General features: G+C 38.9%; 1 protein-coding gene across 3 annotated transcripts in view; it reads right to left on the bottom strand.

The window, feature by feature from the left end:
• WDR47 (WD repeat domain 47) overlaps positions 1 to 20,898 on the bottom strand; it is a 47,775-nt gene that overhangs the window by 23,916 nt on the left and 2,961 nt on the right. For all 3 annotated transcript variants that reach the window (XM_063135345.1, XM_063135337.1, XM_063135355.1), the window contains exons 2-5: positions 7,192 to 7,358; positions 5,761 to 5,844; positions 4,909 to 4,993; positions 2,966 to 3,768 (exon numbers count right to left, since the gene is read on the bottom strand). In XM_063135345.1, coding sequence (XP_062991415.1) covers positions 2,966 to 3,768; positions 4,909 to 4,993; positions 5,761 to 5,844; positions 7,192 to 7,349 — 1,130 coding nt within the window. In that variant the 5' untranslated portion in view covers positions 7,350 to 7,358. The remainder of the gene's footprint in view (positions 1 to 2,965; positions 3,769 to 4,908; positions 4,994 to 5,760; positions 5,845 to 7,191; positions 7,359 to 20,898) is intronic.

Genomic DNA, 20,898 nt, shown 5'->3' with positions numbered 1-20,898 from the left:
TTAAAATTTATATTTTATTATTAAGACATATTTATATACATGCTGCTGTGTTCCATCTACACTAGAGGGCATTAGACAGCCATGTGGGTGAGGGAGAGACAATGTAGCTGAGCACACAATTTTATTAGTTGATTTAAAATATAAATGAAGAAGTGTTTTAGCATAAATTTAAAAGGTGATTTTAGAAATAAGCATTCTGTTGAAATAACACTGACTGGAAAAATAATAGCGAAGGCATGACAAAGCAATGAGGAGTGGCAAAAGGCTTAGACACCTGAATCATCACGCAACACATCAAAACTGCACACATACCTCTTCAAAAAGATTGAAAAGCAGTGTTAAAGTAAAGTTCGCCTATAGAGGTCATGCTGCTATTCCATTCTCTCTAAAAAGTCAGATTTTGTGAACTCCCAAAGAAAAAGAGGGAATATGGGGAAACCTCAGAATTTAACATCATGAAGATATCACATAAGTAATGAAATAAACATGTAGTGTGAAAGAACCGTGATTGCTGTTTCTTCTGCCATTATCTCTCCTTTCCACAACATCAACTTATTCCTCAACTTGAGCTCCTTCCTAACTGCATTCAAACATGCCACTGTCCATCCCCTCCCCCCATTGCCCCATTGTATAATAATAATAATAATAATAATTTCTACCCCTCTAATTATGATCCAATTTCCCATCTATCCAACACTCATGTTAACTTCCTTTCCTCCAGACCTTCTCTTGAATCTATCTTCTACCCACTATACTCCACTAAAACTATCTTCACAAAAATCGCTCTCACTGCCTGAAAAATACCCTTCTTTATTCTCTCTCTACATGTTATCCCCCGAGTGATCTCATCAAATCCCATAGGTGTCAATACTATGTATAAACTGATGACACCAAGCTCATACACACTTCTCATCCTGCATCTCCTCAGCCTGCCTAATAATTTCACCATTTTAAATGCAGTACCTTTCGAAGCCTTTCTCTAGCCTTATTCAACTCATATACTCTCCATATTCTTTGGCAATACCACTTCTTCCTGCTCATCAAGCAAGAAGCTTTAAAAAAAACCAACCCACCTTTGCTCCCTGAATTCAGACAAACAGCAAGTCATGCCACTTCTCCATGTTCAACACACCATGCAATATTGCCTTCCTTACATTCCTACACTGCATCCATTGCCTTACAACTTCGGACCATTCCTGGATCCAGCACAAACACCTCATCATTACCTTCAAAGCTCTCCAAGGCTTTTGCCCACCCATCTATTTCCTACTATATTCCAGCCCCTGACCTTCATTCTTCCAGTTCCATTATCATTAGGCATATGAGATACATTATACCACCACTTTTTCTTCCTTAAAATCCATCCTCACATCTCATTTCTAAATTAGTCCCAGGGAAGGAAGGAGATTGCCCATGGTGTATGGAATAGGGTAAGATCTGGAAGATTGCCCCATGTGAGAGATAGGGGAGAAAGATTGGTTTGAGAAAGGTTGCTAAATCAGCTTGTTGGTTTTTTGGAAACTCCCAGCTTACTGCCTTTTCAGGTGCTTAATAACTATGTGGGGGTTTTAACTAAATGGAATTATTCTTCAAATATTGTATCACATTTTTTAATAAATAGCTATTGAAGTATTATGCATTGGCAATGGTTGTTTACATAAAATTAACGAAATGCACATTGACTTGGATATATTTTAATGCATTGTTGTTATTGTTGCCATTTTGTATACTGCAAGGTGCACTAAACACAAATACTCTAGCATACAAATTAAAGTCTAATGTAATCTTAGTGCTCCATCAGACAAGCGTTTTATGGTGCACTCATTAATGGGCACTCATGGATTTTCACAGGTCCTTCTCACGACGCCTGCCTCCCGCCCCTTCTAGCTTTCTTCGTGCGACAACACCCCCCACAGTAAGTCTGACTTATTTTTAAAGACAGATGTTGTCGCTAACTCCTGCTGTGTGCAGGAGAAGCTGTGGGATCATAACGGCCCACTGAATCGGCTACGTGCATGTTGTTTACTTCCTCTTTCAAAAGAGGAAGTAATGCGGGACAAACGTGTGGGAGGAGAAGCAGCGGTAAGTGAATGTGATTCCCCCCCGTATGATGATGTTCTTAGTGCTCACGCCTCCTGAAACCAACCCTAAGTATATATTCTTCCTGTGACTTTCACCTCCATTATTCCTCCTTGTCTTGCCTCTACCTTGTCAAATTTGATGCTGCTCAAAGCAAGGGGCCTGTCTATTTTTTTGTTACACTGCAAAGCTCTCATGCACATTGATGGTGCTTTAGAAATAATAAATAACTGTCAATGGCTGGGTATGGACATCACTTTAAGCCATGATGGGTTAATAAGCTACTCACAGTAGCTTATTTTGAAAATAGGTCTGTGTTATTCCTCCCCCCGCCCCTCGATCAGACAAATAAACCACTGTGCATAGCTTATTAAGCTACTGTGCGCAATCTGGTTCATCCCCCTGCCCTGCTGTAATCGTCCTGCCCCAGTAAGTGGCACTGTTTCACCCATTGACAATGTTGTAGCAGCCTGTTTTAATCTTCCACAATCTCCCAGTGAAAGTGGACAGGCTAATTCAGTGCTTCCCATATTACCCTGAGGAAGGGGGGGGGTGGCTCTAAAAGTCTGGAAGAATGCAGGATTGGAACTAAACTTCATACACAGCCTCTCTTAGTCAAGAGTCACCTGATGCACCCTCAAAAGCCTGTGTGAAACCCCCAGGTACAGCAAAAATGGGGTGGCACAAATAAACTCTTGGAAATTTGTAGGATCGGGACCAAACTTCATACACAGCCTCCCTAGTAAATAATAAATAACATTATACACATCATTTCCTATTATATTCTTATACAAACATATAAGGAAATGGAGATCTTAACATGTTATACTGCAAAGCAGTTTGAAGATCTAGTTTCTTTAAGTAAGTGTGGTTAAGGGTAACTTACCGCTCAGGTGACTCTTCATAAATGCTGTGGCAATCTGTATTCTCCAGCATTAGACTTCGAGTAAGATTCTGTACTCCTGGGTAATGGAAGTTAGCAAAGGAGTGAGACATGGGAGATGCTTTTGTCCCAAGATCTGTGATGCGCTTATCATGGTTGGTTAATCCACAGGAGAGTCCGTCCAAAGCAGGGTTTAAGGAACGTGTCATATAAGCATCAGCAGATTGAGGCCTCCTCATGGGTGATGATGGATAAGGAGAAAGTTTGCTGATGAGAGGTGTCAAGAGATCAGCATAGGCGGCTTTTGTAGGTTTTAGGAGTTTATCAACATGAATATTAAGCATCTTTTGTTCAAAAGCACAAGAAAAAACAGTAGAGGGCAGATTCTGAAGCCATGACAACAAACTAAGGTCCAAGTCATCGCACCCATTACCACATAAAAGGTCAATGCCGAGCAACACTTCGCTCTCTGTAATTTCTTCTCCTGTTGCTTTACTCTGACAGAACTCCACACAACATTCATACAATAGCCCCTTCATTACAAGCTGAAATAAACGATTGTTGCTTGCTTTAAATCCAGCCTCACTAAGTTTTCTATCAGCAGGAATGAACTCTGCCACCATGACACAAGCCTCTTCAAAACAGTGAACACGTGCAGTGCTGGGGTTCCAGTCTTTGAATTCTGCATGATTGGTCAGACGAGGCAATGTGAGAAGTAAACACAATTTGCTGTAGTCATCTTTAGAAGGACAATACTCTTCTAGAGCATGTAGGCACTGCACAGCTTCTTGCATTGTAAATTCCATCTGGGGGGTGGAAAGAGAGTATCCTTGCTTATTTAAGACTACATTTGCTTTATCATATACAGCTGCATAAAGATACAGTTAGATACTTTCCTATGCTATTCATCTACTTTAATAATAATTTCATTTTTTAGGAGCTTGGCCCATCCTTTCATATGGAAACACAACTACAGTTCAATAAAATGCAGCCCTGTGTTACATTTTCCTACGAGACCTGGTGTTGACACAGATTTTCCTAGGTCAAGTTTAAAACAAAATTCACACAAAACACAAATAAAAGATTTTTGAATAACCATTAAGGTTTGATACATAGGGTACTTTTTTCAAACCTAGATTAAAATTGGAGAGACCTTCCACTCTTTCAAACCCCTGCCCCCACCCCCACCCCCAATTTGGTTGTCATTCTCCTTGCAACCACAACTCCTGTTAATATTGTGTTCTGATATGCTGTTATCCTCTGAGCCACATCAGGGAATTGCAATGCAGCCTTCCTATCATCCCCCAAGGATGACGTCACTGCCCATTATTTTATTTATATCCCACACAGAAGTGCTTAGGGTGGCTCACAGTTAAAAATAGAGAAAATACAACCAAGCATAAAACAACAATAATAAAAAAGTAATAGCAAGTAAAAACACACACACTTCAAAGCCAGAACTCTAACTTTAAAAGCCTGGGCAGCTAATAAGGACTTAACCTGGTGACAAAAAGTTATCAGGCTTGGTACCAGGTGAGCCTCCCTGGGAAAAACATTCAAAGCCCTATCAGAGATCATCACTAGCCTCATTTCAGTAGGGAGAGGGACCCAAATTAGGGCCTCTGAAAAAGATATTAATATTGGCAGATGGAGGAGAGGCTTTCTTACTCCAACATGCATTCATAGCAGATGCATCCAAATGGCAGCTTACTTTTACATGGCACAGTTCAGCCCCTCTTGTGATACAGTAGTGTCTTGGAGATCACTGTATTAAGTGATACTTTATTTCTCATTGTCAAGACACATCTCCCTGCTATATATTTAACTTTAGTACTTAAACCAAAAGGGCAAGACCATGAATGTTTGGAAATAATATTTGATTTGCTATCCCCTTCTAAAAATCAGAAAACATTTGTATTTTATAAGTTGGGGTAGATGGGTCTTACGTGCTGAGGCTCATCTTCTGCAGACATTGCATTGTTTACACATAAGGCTTCTAAAAACTTCTGCTTCAGTACGATATAGCGAAACCTGCCCACAAGAAAATAAAAATATAAATGAGGTAGGAATAATAACATACATTAATGTGAACTTTAGTACAAGATGACAAGAGTTAACAGAGACATCTCTTCCTGGAATTTTGAAAAATCATTTCTACCATTTATAGTACTGTGATTCCCTGATCACAACAATGACAGCTTAGTGCAAGTACTTCTATTTTGTTGCTATTTATTTAATGAATCTAATTGTTATTTATACAGAGTTAAATTGCTAAGAGTTTGTGGGAATGAAGGTAGTACAGCTGGACACACAGCTGAATACACAATTCTAACATTAGTTTAAAAACCGTATGCAGTTTATGAGTACTCTGAATTGTAAGGTTTCATAAATGGGATAAAGAGGATTGAAACCGTGTGGAACATTTTACTATCCTGATACACATTATAATTTAGTTTGGGTAATAAAATGTCCCCAAAACTGTTTGTGTAAGTTTCTTTGTGGTAGTGCGTGAGGATCCTAATTGGATGTATCAAGTACACAATTATAGGTGGTAGCCCAGGTTTTCTGGATATTTGGGGGGATACAACCCCCAACTTGGAACCTTGACTGGATGTGTCAGGTTCACACCTATAAATGACTTAAAGTTTGTAACCCAAAAGTGTGACTAAGATTTTCTGGGGGAACCAGATTTTGGGGTTCATAGCTGACACTCCTGCATAGATGGGATAAGGAGGATTGCAACCATAACTTTTCTTACATTACTATGCAATTGTGTTGATAAATTACTATTAATTTACCTTTTCTTGTCAAATTTGTCCATACACTCAAGAGGCTGGATAAACTGAAGAACCTCATCCCACTGACCATCAAGGATCAACTGTCTTTAAAAAAAAAAGAGAAATACCTATTGAATTATGTTATTTGAAAAAATACCTAACCAAACCACGCCTACAACTGCAGCAGCTGACCAGTCAACTTTACAAAGTTAAGAAAAGTTTCAAAGTCTAGAAAGCGGTTAATATCCCCTCATTTAAATAGATACAAGTAAACCCTAAATCCTTGTAAATAAAATGTCTTTGTAACACTACAAACTGCTCTGAGAATGAATAGCAAATTTGAGTGGCAATGATAAAATTTATTCCATTAATTGATCAAAAGAACAATACAAACTAGAAAGTTTAAACTTAAACACATTTCAGTTGTGCAGGACAACTCCACATTAACTCACAATACTACACTTTTCTATAAAAAAATCACATAGAAATCATCACATAGTCTGTCGTAAAAAGAGCACAAATGCATCCTTAAATTTGTATTTACAATAGATATACTTGCAATCTCCTGGATGAAATAAAGGCTGATGAGCAAGGGCTGCAAGGCCTCTTAGACAAGGTAAATTCAATGCAATCCAAGGATGAACAGTTTCAACTGTAAGCCATATGTAATTATATGTTGCAGACAATGTCCACACATGTTACAGTGATTTCTGCTCATGAAGGAAAGTTTGGATATTGTTTTAGAAAAAGGAATTCCACGTGGTACTTTATATACATTTCACTTATGAGAATTTTGGTCAGTTTTCCGTTCCAGACACGAATAAGCATGGGTGAGCACAATCTTGAAATCTATATTTAAGCTCCAACAATTGCCCATGGTTTGTCGCTGGGTTAACTCTGGGTTGTTTAACCTATTAACAATCCAGATTTTTGGGGTTCGGAGGTCACAAAATTAACTGAAAGCGGGAATGACATGCATTCATTTCACGTGCTCTGTTCCTCCTGCAATTTGCTGCAAAAAATGTCTAAAAACATTAAAACAATGAATATTTCATGGTTAAATTTGCTCACTGCAGTGCTGAATAATGATGCGAAGTTTGGTTGAAATTGATCAAATGGTATTGAAGGAGTATATCTTTAAAAATGTTGATTTGCCCCCTTTTTGGTTCAAGATGGTGGTTGAAATTTTCATTATGCCCCAAACCATCCCAGATACAGGTAGAACAAATCCTAAACGTTTCATAACAATTGGATGTACAGTTTTAGAGCTCATCGAGGACATACAAACAAACATTCTTTTTTATTTATATAAAGAAGATACCTAGCACAAATATAGAAATGGACAGTCCAGATTCAGTTGGATGCAAGATAGATCAAAGCAATCAAAGTTATAGTGCCAATTCAAAAATGTTTCAGCTTATTTTACAGTACTTTTAATACTATAATTTCTACCTTAAGAAAAGCATATCATCTGAGAATAGTCCATTTATTACTCCACTTTCTTTCTCCAGAGCCAGCATACTGATATGAAGTTTTCTTGCATTCAAGAAATCCAATATTAATTTGACTATTTCAGCTTCTTTTACATTCACTGTCTCTTCCGCCGTCATTGTGGTAGTCTGGAAAGCAAAGGAAGTTATATGTTAATTTGGGTCCAAGTTACATCAGGGCAGTAAATAGGCATTTCCTTGTTTGTTTAATTTAAACATGCTGGAGTTTGTTGGCAGGCCTAAGCATTAAAACCCATGCAGCTCGATATAGCATCACTAATAACTCAGCCCAATTGTGCAACTAAATCCACAGCTGGCTTTTTGCCTTCATATAGTGGACTACTAACATTGGACGATAAATGTTTCACTTATTTTTCAGTACAGTAGCATAAACAAGTTTTAAATAGCAGCCCTTTTAGAAGAAACTCCAATAGGTCCTAAAGCAGAACAACTGCTTTTTGTTGATCATACTGCCAAAACAAATCTATAATTATAATCTATTTAAAAATAATTCTTAAGTGAAAATAATTGTTGATTTTTATCATGGATTATCAGCATGGTTGAATGAAGTACCAGTCTTGCAAACTGCTTCTTGCAAGTATTGGATAGTATGCCTATATTTTGTTCTGGCCAATCCAACTCTTCAGGGGAAAATGTTATTTAACATAGACAAGTAGTTTGGCATTTGTTGTTCCTTATGCTCCACTGCAAATCCAAAGATCAAGTGAGTGTGCACTCTTTGTAATACCATGTGTTTACTAGGCACAAACAAGAGAAGTAGCAAGGACATTGTTACCGGCTGCTGCATTTTTATGATTAATGCTCACTTTGTCTATGAAGGTAACCAGTCAATGTTATTCCAAAAACTGTATGCAGGACCTTTTCTGTTTGAACTTCTCCGGGAGTTTGAAGAATGGAGTAGTAATTATGATTGTTTCTATTTTAGATATGTAGTAGATTTTAACATATTATTACTTGCCCAAAAAGTGGGATACAAACTGAAAACTAACACTGAGTGACAGGTAGCTATTTTAACCATGCATCTCCATATGATTAGACAAGATATAATCAACTAGCATACCAAGTATTGTATGCATTCTGTCCAAAAACACCATTTTATAAATGATGGTCTGCTGCCACCAATTAGAAATCTGTATTTGAAACTTAGCTATGTGTATTCCAAAAATAAATTTGCAATTCTCTTATTTGAAATTTTATTTTAATAAATGTTTCCAGTCCCTCTGTTCAGCAGTTAATATAGCACCAACCTTATGTATATGAAAATCCAAATTCTGTTTTTCTTCCTATTATAGCACTTTCACATAAAAATGGTGATTTGCAGCCAGATCTTACCCACATACATACACATGTATATTTGTCAGCTGTTACGATATATACATGACTTCCTACATGGCAATGATAACTGTAGAGAAAGAGTGCTATGAGAAGCAGTACAAGCATGTACATTAAAAAGTGTATTCCATCTACAGAGCTAATCTATCATAAAGAAGGAAGCATCACCCTATGCAATAAATGTCTGTAAAATGATAGTAAGAGTTAATGTTTGTGGTATGCCAAGCATGGAGATTCCAGCCTTGGCATTAATACAGCTGTTCCACTTCAGAGACTTTCTGTTTATTCTCATTATTGTGAGGTTCTCTCATTTAAAACAGCATGCCTAGCACTGTAAACGTCCTGTTAAGAGATACTTAGCAACACAGAGCAATGTATATTTATACTCACAGATCATAATTCTTTATGTTTAAAATAGTTATTCTCTGAAATTTAAACAATTTGTTCCCACTGTTATTACAGATAATCCAGATAAGATCACTGCCAAGCCATTTCATTCCACTTTCATCCATGATGCCCTCCTATATTTTTAAAGACCTAGTTTGGGACAATTTTGCAGTAGTTTGGGCTACTGCAACACCAGCCTATCCAGTATGGACTTCCTGAAGGAAGTGAGATAAAACTAACTTTTTAGTTTTGTTTCAATGACTGAAGGGGAAAATGTGTGCCTTTGGTATGCCTGAGAGATACACTGTTGATGTAGCATACTGGTGGAATGGCAATTATTATTACCATTGAGAGGTGAATATGAGGCCAGCTTTGTTTTATATATATAAAAAAGGATGGATCAAAATTGGGACCATCTGATTGGAGAACAGCTAAGCAGTCTAAAGATGCATATTGGTTCTGACTTTGAACAGAGGTGATATGACCAAATGTTGGCCACACCAAAACTGATTTGCTGGATAGCGATTCTCCACAATTGGTGGCTATAGCAATGGGAATGCTCCAGTGAGAAGGGGCAGTACTCCAGAATTGCAAAGCATTACTCAGGCACACATGGGGAAAAATGACTTATGAAGTATCTGGGGGCTGTCTTCACAGCACTGGCTTGGCGCTGCCTCCTTCCTCAACCCTATGTTTTCTCTCTCGCAAGGCGGCATTGGGTAGTCCTGATGCCAAGGAGGGAGCATGGGGCTTCAGGGCGGCCATCCGGGTCCCGGAGCTGCCCCTGCCCTCTTCCTGGTGGAAGGCGACTAATCACTGGTTGCCTTCCACCAGGCTCCGAACCTAGGTTGAACTCAGATTGGCAGCGGAGCAGCATTACACGGTGAAAGCACCGTGTTGACGTCGCTCCCATTGAAAAAGTTGGGGTAAATCCCAGACTTTTTCAAAATGCAGCATCACAGGGAAGCCCCATGTTGATGTCGCCAAACCAACAAGGCACAGATCCACAGCCACCACGGAGCTTTCCTTGCATGTAGACATCCTCAATATGTCTGATGAAAAACATTCTGTGCTATGTGGCCTGCATTTCATGGCTGTACTGGTATTTCATGCCCTACTATGCAGTTCCTTTCCCCAGAGGCAGTTTTGTCTTTTTCTTTCCACTAAAGCAGAGTTGTGATAATTAAAAATTAATTCTTCTTTTAAATTAGCCAATGGTGGTATTGCTTGAGTATAACAACACAAATAATTAAAAGGTAGATTTACTAGGAGAGAACAGGAAATGACTAAAGAAGGGGCTGATTTTAGTAATGGTGGCAACCAGGAGAAAACATTAAGTTACTAATTAAAATGCTTTTTCAAACACTGCTGGGAGTAGCAGAAGTTGGTTTAAAATGCACCAAATGGGGAGACCTTTGCTGCAATCCTAAATACACTTTCTAGAACTAAATGGGACTTATGACAGAGCAAACATTCTTCACTTGCTGATGGGAGCAGGCATTGAAAGATTTTTACGGGGAAGATAGCTTTGTAGTAAGTTATGCAGAATCAAATTTTAATACTGCTTTCTTAGCAGTGCTAAGGAACCTAGTATCATGAAGTAAAATGGAGGCAGCACACAAACCTGATATGCAAAGTAGAAAAATAGGAAGTTAGTGATTGGAAAGAAATTTGTATGGACAAAGGACAGAAAGACAAGTAGCAAGGGTCTGATTAATCAACTACAAAGTATTAAGGCTAAAGCATGTGACTACTTTTATGTGTAAAGTTAAAGCCGATCAATCTTTCCACTGCTTTTGGCATCTTGTAAATACTTCAATGTGCTTACATCTAGACCAGAACTCACCACAGGACCTGCCTCAATTTGCATTGGTGGATTACAGTCATTTATTGAAACAACCACATGGTGGAAAGGGCCATGTCTCAGTGACAGAGCACATGCTTTGCATGCAGAAGGGCCCAAATTCAATCCCCAGCATCTCCAGATAGGGTTGGAAATATTCCTACCTGAAACTCCGTAAAGCTGTTGTCAGTTAGTGCCCACAATTATGGGCTACATGGACCAATGGTTTGAATAAGTATAAAACAGCTTACCATGGTCCTAAGATGATTTTACTATGCCAAAGCTATCATTCTGAGTTGAAATTAAAAAAAAACCACCCTCATCTTTTGACTAAGGCAAAATATTCTCTGCTTCCCCTTTCCTATCCTGTCTTACTCAGGTTCCATCTCAAGAAAAGATTGTAAAAGGCCTAAATTAGAAGAAACAGCAGAAGATCCATGATTCTATCAGTGATGACCCCCTTTGGTCTTCCTTTATTCTTCTCTATAATTGATGGATTCCAACTAAAGGACAAGTCGTCAGAATGCTGCTCACTAGCCCTGTGACTGACCCTTTTCTGGCCTCACAGCCACCATTCCAGCCTCAATCCAGTTTATGAAACAGAAGCATTTTTATTGAACAATAACCAAATTTATGCAGTTTACAAAGCTTGTGGTTTCATTTTATTTATTTATTACATTTTTATACCGCCCAATAGCCAAAGCTCTCTGGGCGGTTCACAAAAATTAAAACCATAATAAAACAACCAACAGGTTAAAAGCACAAATACAAAATACAGTATAAAAAGCAAATTTGTCCTTTTACTTGTTTGTTTCAGTACAGTTTCATATGTAACTCTGCCTACTCTACCCACTAATCTACACTATCTCCTCCCAATCACTTTCCCACCAAAAAAATAAAACACATTGATCATACTCTCTTCTAACCCCCTTATGCAGACAAACCCAGCTTCTCCTCTCTTTCTCCACCCAGACACTCTACTGCTTTTTCCTAACTCCTCCCTCTCACTGCTAACTGCCAATCCAAACCTTCGAACCACCAGCCAATCAGCATTCACTTCACATTCATTTCACTTGCTCCCCCTCCCAACAGCATTAACAACTTACCAGCTGAAGTTCAAAGTACACTTACATCCTAGGTAACAAAAATCATTAAGACATTACAAAGACTTACATTATATATAATTGGCAATAAACAGCAAAACATCACAGTATCATCTTTTTTTAAAATGGGGACCAAACTACCTTCTCCCATAAAAATGTCCCTTGGTTTTAAGACCTTCTCGAGAGGCACTTCTCGGAAAAGACCACCTCGAGCGCCCCCCTGCCGCCCCCTTGCCTCTTAGCGCCCCCTGCCGCCCCCTTGCCTCTTAACGCCCCCCTATGCAATCCCACCGCAGTATAGAAAAAAGCAGGATCTGCAGGATTGGAAGAGTAGCATAAACCTTTCCCCAATTTAAATACCCCCCCCACTTCCTGAGGCTACTATTTACCCTATAGGGGAAACAATATAGGTACCATGTTTAGACAATTTATTTATTTATTGCATTTCTACACTGCCCAATAGCTGAAGCTCTCTGGGCGGTTTACAAAATCAAGTCAATTCAAAACAAAACAACAGTATAAAACCATAATATAAAATACAAAATAAAAGCACAACAAAGATAAAAACAGCAGCAATGCAAAAATACAAATTTAAAATACAAATTTAAAACAGCAAGGTTAAAATTAATTTATTGACTGTTAAAATACTGGGAGAATAAAAAGGTCTTCACCTGGCGTCTAAAAGAATATAATGTAGGTGCCAAGCGAACCTCCTTAGGGAGTTCGTTCCACAGCCAGGGTGCCACAGCAGAGAAGGCCCTTCTGGTAGCCACCTGCCTCACTTCCTTTGGCAGGGGCTTGTTCTATGCATAGTTATGGAGTGTGAGCTTCATCCCACGTACCCATTTCCCTCAAATTATCCCCATAGCGTAAAGCTGTAATTGCTGTTGACAGCTAATCACACCCCGGGCAGTGGCACTCCTAAGATCCTTTGCATACCAGGAAAAGGGTTTAAGGGGGGGGAAATGTAAAAAATTATAAAAAAAACAAGATGACCCAATCAGATTCAAATTTGGTATACTGAAAGCCCTCCTTAATACCTATTACTGTTCCGATTTTGATGTCTTTATCTTTAAAACTTACACAGATGTACGCATTTGTTTAATTTGAAGTTTAAAACTCATCCTTCTGCACCCCCAGTGGCTGCTTGGAGAAGGACAAGGAAGTATGTTAAAATTAGCCTTGGGATTGTGGGGGAGTAAGAAGAGTCGTTCTTTCAGCGATTCTATTTTCGGTGCTTCTTTTAGGGAAGCAGCGTAATCACAGCAGGATGCATAGGAGTACTTCACAATAAAAGCAGATTATAAAGTAGAAAACATCGGAGTCCTTTGCATGTAATTCGCAGTGAATGCACAGTATAACGCTGGTGTGATGAAGCTCTGTAGCTGAATTCTGCTAAGCATTTAATTGTCAGACTGTTTGTACCACTGACTCACAATATTAAAAGTGATTATTATTAAATGTGTATAAAATGCCTAAGTTTTTCTAAGGTCTGCACAGATATTACAAAATAAGTCAGTCCCTGACTGAAGGCTCATAATCTAATACACTTGATACAAAATGAAAAAGGAATGGGGAGGCAGGAAGAAAGCAAATTTTGGAGCAGCTGCTTCTTCCTTGGCTGATGGATTGCATCAGAGTGTGCTTCCCTTCAACTCTGCAATCCCAGGGCAACTCCCATGTTTCATTCTTAGTAGTGCATATGCCAGTTTCCAGAATACTCAAAGCTATCTCAGACCCAGAACCTGGAATCCAAATTGTAAGCAACATATGCAGATTTGCAACTGAGATCAATGACAGTTTTGCATCTATGTAAGATCAGGATTAATTTATTTTGAAAATATAAGATGTGGATGTGCTAGTTAGTATAGCCAGTTGTATCCTAGTAGTATACCTTATTCCCTTGTTTGTGCTGCACTTTAGGTTTTGTTGCATTTCAAGTCCTGCCTGACAGAAATGAACTACAAAACCAATACTTTGCATTTAATAGGACTGGCTTTAATTTGCATTCACATTTTTTAGAGTTACATATTTTAGTGGATTCAGTGACAGATATACTCATAAATCTGTCCTATGCTCTTAGCTGACAAATACAAGGATGAGGAGAAGAGAAGCAGCTGGCTCACAGAAAGTTGTCAGTAAAAAACACACACGTAAGTATATAGCTCTGTGTATGACAGAGGGGAACCCACAAAGACCCTGGGCAAGTGAGATGTCTTTCCCTGTTGAAGGCAGCTGCTCACATTTCATCATAATTGTTTCAGCTCCCATTAAGCAGTTGGGACAGACATTCGATCCTCGGAGATATTCCCTGTATAGAATGGGAATCTCAGAGGGCCTAACCGATTGACAAGCCTTAGCACAAAGGCTATATAATCTCTAAGCACAGCCTCTTAAGTCTCTTCCCTCCATTCATGCCACTAAATCACAGATTTTCTTAGTTTTCTTTGTGTGTGTTTTTAATGATTCTATGTAGGAATAACCCATCATGTTTAACTATCCACTGATTTTCTTAGAATTGGAACACTACAGATATATCTCATGTGAAATACGACCTCAAGATATGAATTTTTCAAGTTAAAGGAGTACAGTCTACGTGCCTTCCAAGGCAGTGTTAGTAATTTTATTAAATATTTATACATGCTATTGATGCAGAAAACAGCATGATATACAATACATTGCCTAGGAGTACATTTACACTAAGCAACAGCTTTAATGGCAGTGTCAACAGAAATGTGTTTGCAAATCTGATGTCTACAATTCAACCAGATACAAAAGGAGAAGGTGCCAAAGGTGCCTATAACTTTCCTAAATTGTACAGAAGAGAGAATTTCAGCAAGTGGGGCTTTTCTCACCCAAGCATAGCAACCTCCACCTGCTGGAGTTCCCTTTTCTACAAAAAAAATCATTGTTTCAAATGAGATGCAGTATATAAATATTGCTGATAGTGGCAACAACTATCATACTTTATTACCTTGTAGTTATACTACATAAACTCTAGTGGTGCAGGAACCTGTCATCCCCCAACCCCTCCATCTGGTCATCTGAAGAGCAGTATTATAACCCCATAGGGAAGGTGCACTACTGCAACATCCTAATTGTAGAAGGGAATGGGTTACACACTGGGCTGGTTTGCACAACATGAGTGCCCATCATGGGCTAATGTACCTGCGAGGAGCTACAACATATTACAGTCACCATTATCAATATGCAACCCCCAAGAGGGGGTTGCTGTGACTTCATGCCATCCAAATTCAGTAAGTAGGGGTTATTTGTTTTGAGGTGTTTTGAGGTTATGCAAGGGCTGTTTAACCCTCAAATAACTCCTGCTGGCAAGATTTGGACAATACAATAAGCTACAGCATATTTACAATGTTGGCCAGTATGTGCCACAACTTCCTGGTATGTAAATCAACCCATGATGTGCAGCTGTGTCATGCAAACCAGGTCAGTGAAACAACCCACAGTCTGTTAACCATGGGTCACTCAGGAGGAGCAAGTGTGCCAGCTCTTGACTGCTCACCCATTTCCAGCATGCTAAACAACCTAAGGACATTCTATCCCTGGATGGTTCTCTATGATGTCTGAACCTGGAACTCTGGGTTGTTGAGGAAGAAACTCATAATCCAGAGTTATAATCCAAGAACAAACCATGAGTTATAACTCTCGGTTGTTTCTCCCTTAGCAATCCAGAGTTTCATGTTTGAACATAAGAACAGCCATGCTGGATCAGAACAAGGGTTCATCTAGTTCAGCATTCTGCTTACACAGTGGCTAACCAACTGCCCACGGAAAACCCCAGCAACCAGTGTACATGGCATACTGCCTCTGATACTAGAAGTAGCATATAGCATCAAGACTAGTAGCCACTGATAGCTTTATCCTCCATGAATTTGTCCAATCCCCTTTTAAAGCCATCCAAATTGGTGGCAATGACTACATCTTGTGGCAGTAAATTCCATCACGGAGAACATCTGAGGGACGGAACACTGGAAGTAGGCAAGAGTCAGGAGCCAGTACACTCACTCACTCCCATTTGTTTCCACACAAGCAATTGTTAGCAAACTGTGAGTTGTTTCATTGTGTGAAACAGGTCTGGGGGATATAAGTGGATATTTACCACAAGACAGATATTTGCAAACTCATCACAGGGCATATGCAATCTATGTGGACATTTGGAAGCCTCCACCCTCATGAATGAGTTGAGTTTTACAACATCCCTATTACTGAAATGTGGGACAGCAGTGATAAAATGAAATTCAGTTCATCCAATGCTACAGCTTTCCGCATAGGTTGTGTGGGCCCCACAATGAGTTTAAACATATTGAATGTGAATTCACCATTTTGACAGAACTTTTAAGGATTTTCCACTCATCTCAGAAAAAGTTCAAAATCAGTTTTTAGAGTCGCTGTTCCAACCTTTTGTTCAACAGAGCATTCCTAGTCATTGAACAGAGATTAATTAATTCCAATATATTTTCCCTACACACAGAAAGTTGTACACTGGAACCTAGGATGCAAACAGAACCACAGGAACACTAATGTCACTACACATGCTGCTTCTTGTGACCTTCAACAACTAAGATAGATAGTTCTGCCTACCACCAGCAAGGAGCCTCAGATACTACAGGACTGCTGAGGCAACCTCTTCCAGCCTAAAATGTTCTCTAGACCAGTGGTTCCCAAAGTGGGCGGTACTGCCCCCTTGGGGGCGGTGGGATTGCATAGGGGGGCGTTAAGAGGCAAGGGGGCGGCAGGGGGCGCTAAGAGGCAAGGGGGCAGCAGGGGGGCGCTCGAGGTGGTCTTTTCCGAGAAGTGCCTCTCGAGAAGGTCTTAAAACCGAGGGACATTTTTATGGGAGAAGGTAGTTTGGCCCCAAGCCATATAGGGGAAGAATCTACACATGTATTAATACCATTTAAGAATAGTCCTTTTAACGGTGAATTGAAATGTTTCAAAAGCACCAAAGTGCTAATGAAGAGACATACCCTGCTTGGTGTGCCCCGCCAATCTGCGTTCGCTCTCTTTTCCCTGCCTCCCTCGGCAAGCCTGCGGTGGGTGCTTCCCATTTAAAGGGGCCATGTGCAGTACGGCCCCTTTTTCATTCTCAGCTCCTTAGCCCGCCCGCCGGTACTCAGCCTGGGCACCCAGACCAGCAGGATCCAGAGACACGCAGCCCCTTTAAATGGGAAGCACCCACCCCAGGCTTGCCGAGGGAAAGAGGCAAGGAAAAGAGAGCGAACGCCTCTGTTTGCAGCTGGCATGGCGGGACACACCAAGCAGGGTATGTCTCTTTATTAGTGTTTTGGTGCTTTTGAAACATTGCAATTCACCGTTAAAAGGACTCTTCTAAAACGGTATTAATACATGTGTGGATGGAGGAGGGTCTTGTTGGCAGCACAGCTCCGGACAACTCAGGCTGATGGAACGCCTCTCTTGGCATGACCCTACCCAAATATACTACACTCATCATCTAAGGCCCTGTGATATCTATTATTCTTGCTAAATGACTATCAGACTTTGAAAAGATGGTATCACTGGAACAAGTTCATCAATTATGTTTAATTGAATAAACTAAAAAAATGTAATTGGATTTTAAATAAATATTCAATTAATTGTTACTGTTTTGAATTTTATTGTTATTATCTTTCTTAGTGGGTCGTTGAAAACCGCTATTCTGAATAATGATTTTTATAGTGTAGGGTAGGGGGCACTGGGCATGAGTTTGTGGAATCAAGGGGGCAGTTACCTGAAAAAGTTTGGGAACCACTGCTCTAGACCATATAGGCAATGAAGAATTAACATTCTCTGCTTGGCAGCCCTTTAACTATTTGGTGACCACTCCTATATAAACTGTGTAGAAAGACAGGCAGTTTAATGTGCATGTGTCATTCACACTCAATGTGCCAAATTTATATTTTGTACTTAGATATATGCTCCTGAGTAGAAAAAGTGAAGTGTGAACAGTATCCCACCCTACAGGGAACATGCCACTAGCTATGTGAGTATATATTTTCAACAAAATGTATATTCAGATGAGGATTCACAGTATACACACAACTAGAGGTGGATTGGGGTAATTGTCTCTGCACTAGTAAATATAAATAAACAAGTAACACTTTTGTATGTATTGAAGTTCATTCAGTATGTTGCTCTAAAGATATTTATCATTCAGTCACAAGGCAACAAGAGAAACAATTGAAGTACTACTAAAGAACCCAATAACAAGAAAAATAAATTAAAAATGCAACCAAAAGAGTAAATATACTCAAGTAGATTTATTGTGTCACATTATAGTAATAAAACACAATCAGTGATATATGAGAAGATAAGGGATATGCAAGAAAGATTTAATCACAGTGAGAGATAAACAGCCATCCAGAAAATCTCAACAATACAGGTCAAGCTCTCAGCACACCAGAGATTGCCAGGACATATGGCACACAACATCATCAAAATGATCTAAGACTAATACTTCAGAATGACTGAACGATTCAGTATTCCTTTCTTTTTCATACAATTCTAAATTTCCAGATTTTCCGCTGATTCTGATTTAATTATTTGTTAAACGGGGAACAGTCTTCATAATCTAAGACAAGTCTTGGTGTTTAATATTTTTAGTGTTGTTAATCATATACTGTATACTTCTCTAAGAGTGCTGCTTATATTAGAAGATATGACAACCAACTGACACAGATGGAAATATCTAGTGCCTTTCCCCTTCTTGCAGCAAGCAAGACATTACAAGGTGGAGCAAATATAGCTACTATTTGGCCAGTATGGAGAATCATAGAATAGTAGAGTTGGAATGGGTCTTTAAGGCCATCGAGTCCAACCCCCTGCTCAATGCAGGAATCCACCTTAAAGCATCCCTTAAAGCATTGTCCAGCTGCCTCTTGAATGCCTCTTGTGTGGGAGAGCCCACGACCTCCCTAGGTAACTGGTTCCATTGTCATACTGCTCTAACAGTCAGGAAGTTTTTCCTGATGTACAGCTGGAATCTGGCTTCCTGTAAATTAAGCCCATTATTCCGTTTCCTGCACTCTGGGATGATCGAGAAGAGATTCTGGCCCTCCTCTGTGACAACCTTTCAAGTATTTGAAGAGTGCTATCATGTCTCCCTTCAATCTTCTCTTCTCCAGGCTAAACATGCCTAGTTCTTTCAGTCTCTCCTCATAGGGCTTTGTTTCCAGACCCCTGGTTATCCTTGTTGCCTTTCTCTGAACACCATCTAGCTTGTCTGCATCCTTCTTGAAGTATGGTGCTCAGAACTGGACGCAATACTCAAGATGAGGCCTTTACTGTTTTACTCTGTACAGCACCATGTACATTGATGGTGCTATATAAATAAATAATAATAATAATAATAATAATAATAACCAGTGCCGAATAGAGGGGAACCAGTACCTCGCATGATTTGGAAGCTATTAATGCAGCCCAAAATAGCATTTACTTTTTTTTTTTGCAGCCACATTACAATATGTTGGCTCATATACAGCTTGTGCTCTACAACAATTCCAAGATCCTTCTCGTTTGTAGTATTGCTAAGCCAAGTATCCCCCATCTTGTAACTGCATTTGGTTTTTTTTCTAGATGTAGAACTTTGCATTTATCCTTACTAAATTTCATTCTGTTGTTTTCAGCCAAGCGCTAGAGCCTATCAAGATCCCTTTGAAGTTTGTTTCAGTCTTCCAGGGTATTAGCTATCCCACCCAATTTGGTGTCATCTGCAAATTTGATAAGCACTCCTTGCACCTATAAGCGTTCCCTGCAGAAATCTGTCTGAAAAATTCCCCACCTTTCTACTATTTGCAGTGATCCAATTTATAGTGCAATCCTATAGACAGCATGTCTGAGTAGATTTCTATAGGACTGCACTGCAAATTGGATTATTGCAAATAGTGGAAAGGTGGGGAGTTTTTCACTTTAGTTCAATGGGACGTACTCCTACATAAGTGAGTATAGGATTGTAGCAATAATAATTCACAAGTAGCAATATGTTTCTTAAAGACTGTTTGAAGTTAATACATTAAACATGATTTTACAATCTCAAGTTTATGAACTTATTGCTATTGTGCAAGAAGCCAGATATAATTTATTACCTTCATAAATTAAATTACTGTAGATCTATCTTGTACAAGATACACAGGTTTCTGCTTTTCCATGTAGTTTGCAGCTTGGCTCATTGAGTGATCTGCCGCTATTTATTTTTCAAGCTTCTTTGTCTGATGTACTATGTGGCTTGAATTGGATTATCTTGATCTGAAGACGACAAGTTAGTTTTGCATTTAACCAATATGACTAATAGCATGATTCTATGTTTACTCAGAAGTAGGTAACAATGAGTTCAATGGAGCTTACTCCTCATCCCTAATAAGTGTGTTTAATATTGAAGCTGAAACACTTTTCGGTTACTTTCCGCTCTTTAATTCATTAAACTAAAGTCTTTACAAGAAAATTGAAATCCTCTTTAGTATTTAAAAGAGAATCATCTATAGGTCTTCCTCAATTTGAGATAGACTTTCTAGCTATGGATTAGTAAAATAAATTACTATTTTGTGATTACTTATCTCCCAAAATAACACTGAAATCACTAGATGAACTGCAAACCAAACATTCAATATACAATTAAAATTAGCAAACTAAAAGGCATTTAATATTCAAAAAGTTCAATAGTCAGTGGGTATAGTATCTTTGTTCTTCATCCTGAAACTGTACAATTTCTGAAGCACACACAGGCTGAAAATGGAATAGTAAAACAGTGGCTAGATCCCTAGCTGGCAGTCAGTCTTAAATTACCCTAACAGCCAATTAATTAGGGGACAAATGTTTGTATTATGAAATGGCAAAATGAATAGTAATGTATTTAGCTTTTAAAAGGGCAATAAACAGATACATTTGTATTATGTAAACTGATTCCCCATTGTTGAGAGGAGAGAAATTGACACTCAATATTTATTTATTTTATTTATTATTACATTTA

Source organism: Elgaria multicarinata, chromosome 1 (assembly GCF_023053635.1).
Source record: "Elgaria multicarinata webbii isolate HBS135686 ecotype San Diego chromosome 1, rElgMul1.1.pri, whole genome shotgun sequence".
NCBI lineage: Eukaryota > Metazoa > Chordata > Lepidosauria > Squamata > Anguidae > Elgaria > Elgaria multicarinata.
Note: the sequence above shows the minus strand (reverse complement) of the source record. Positions and strands in the feature narration are given on the sequence as shown.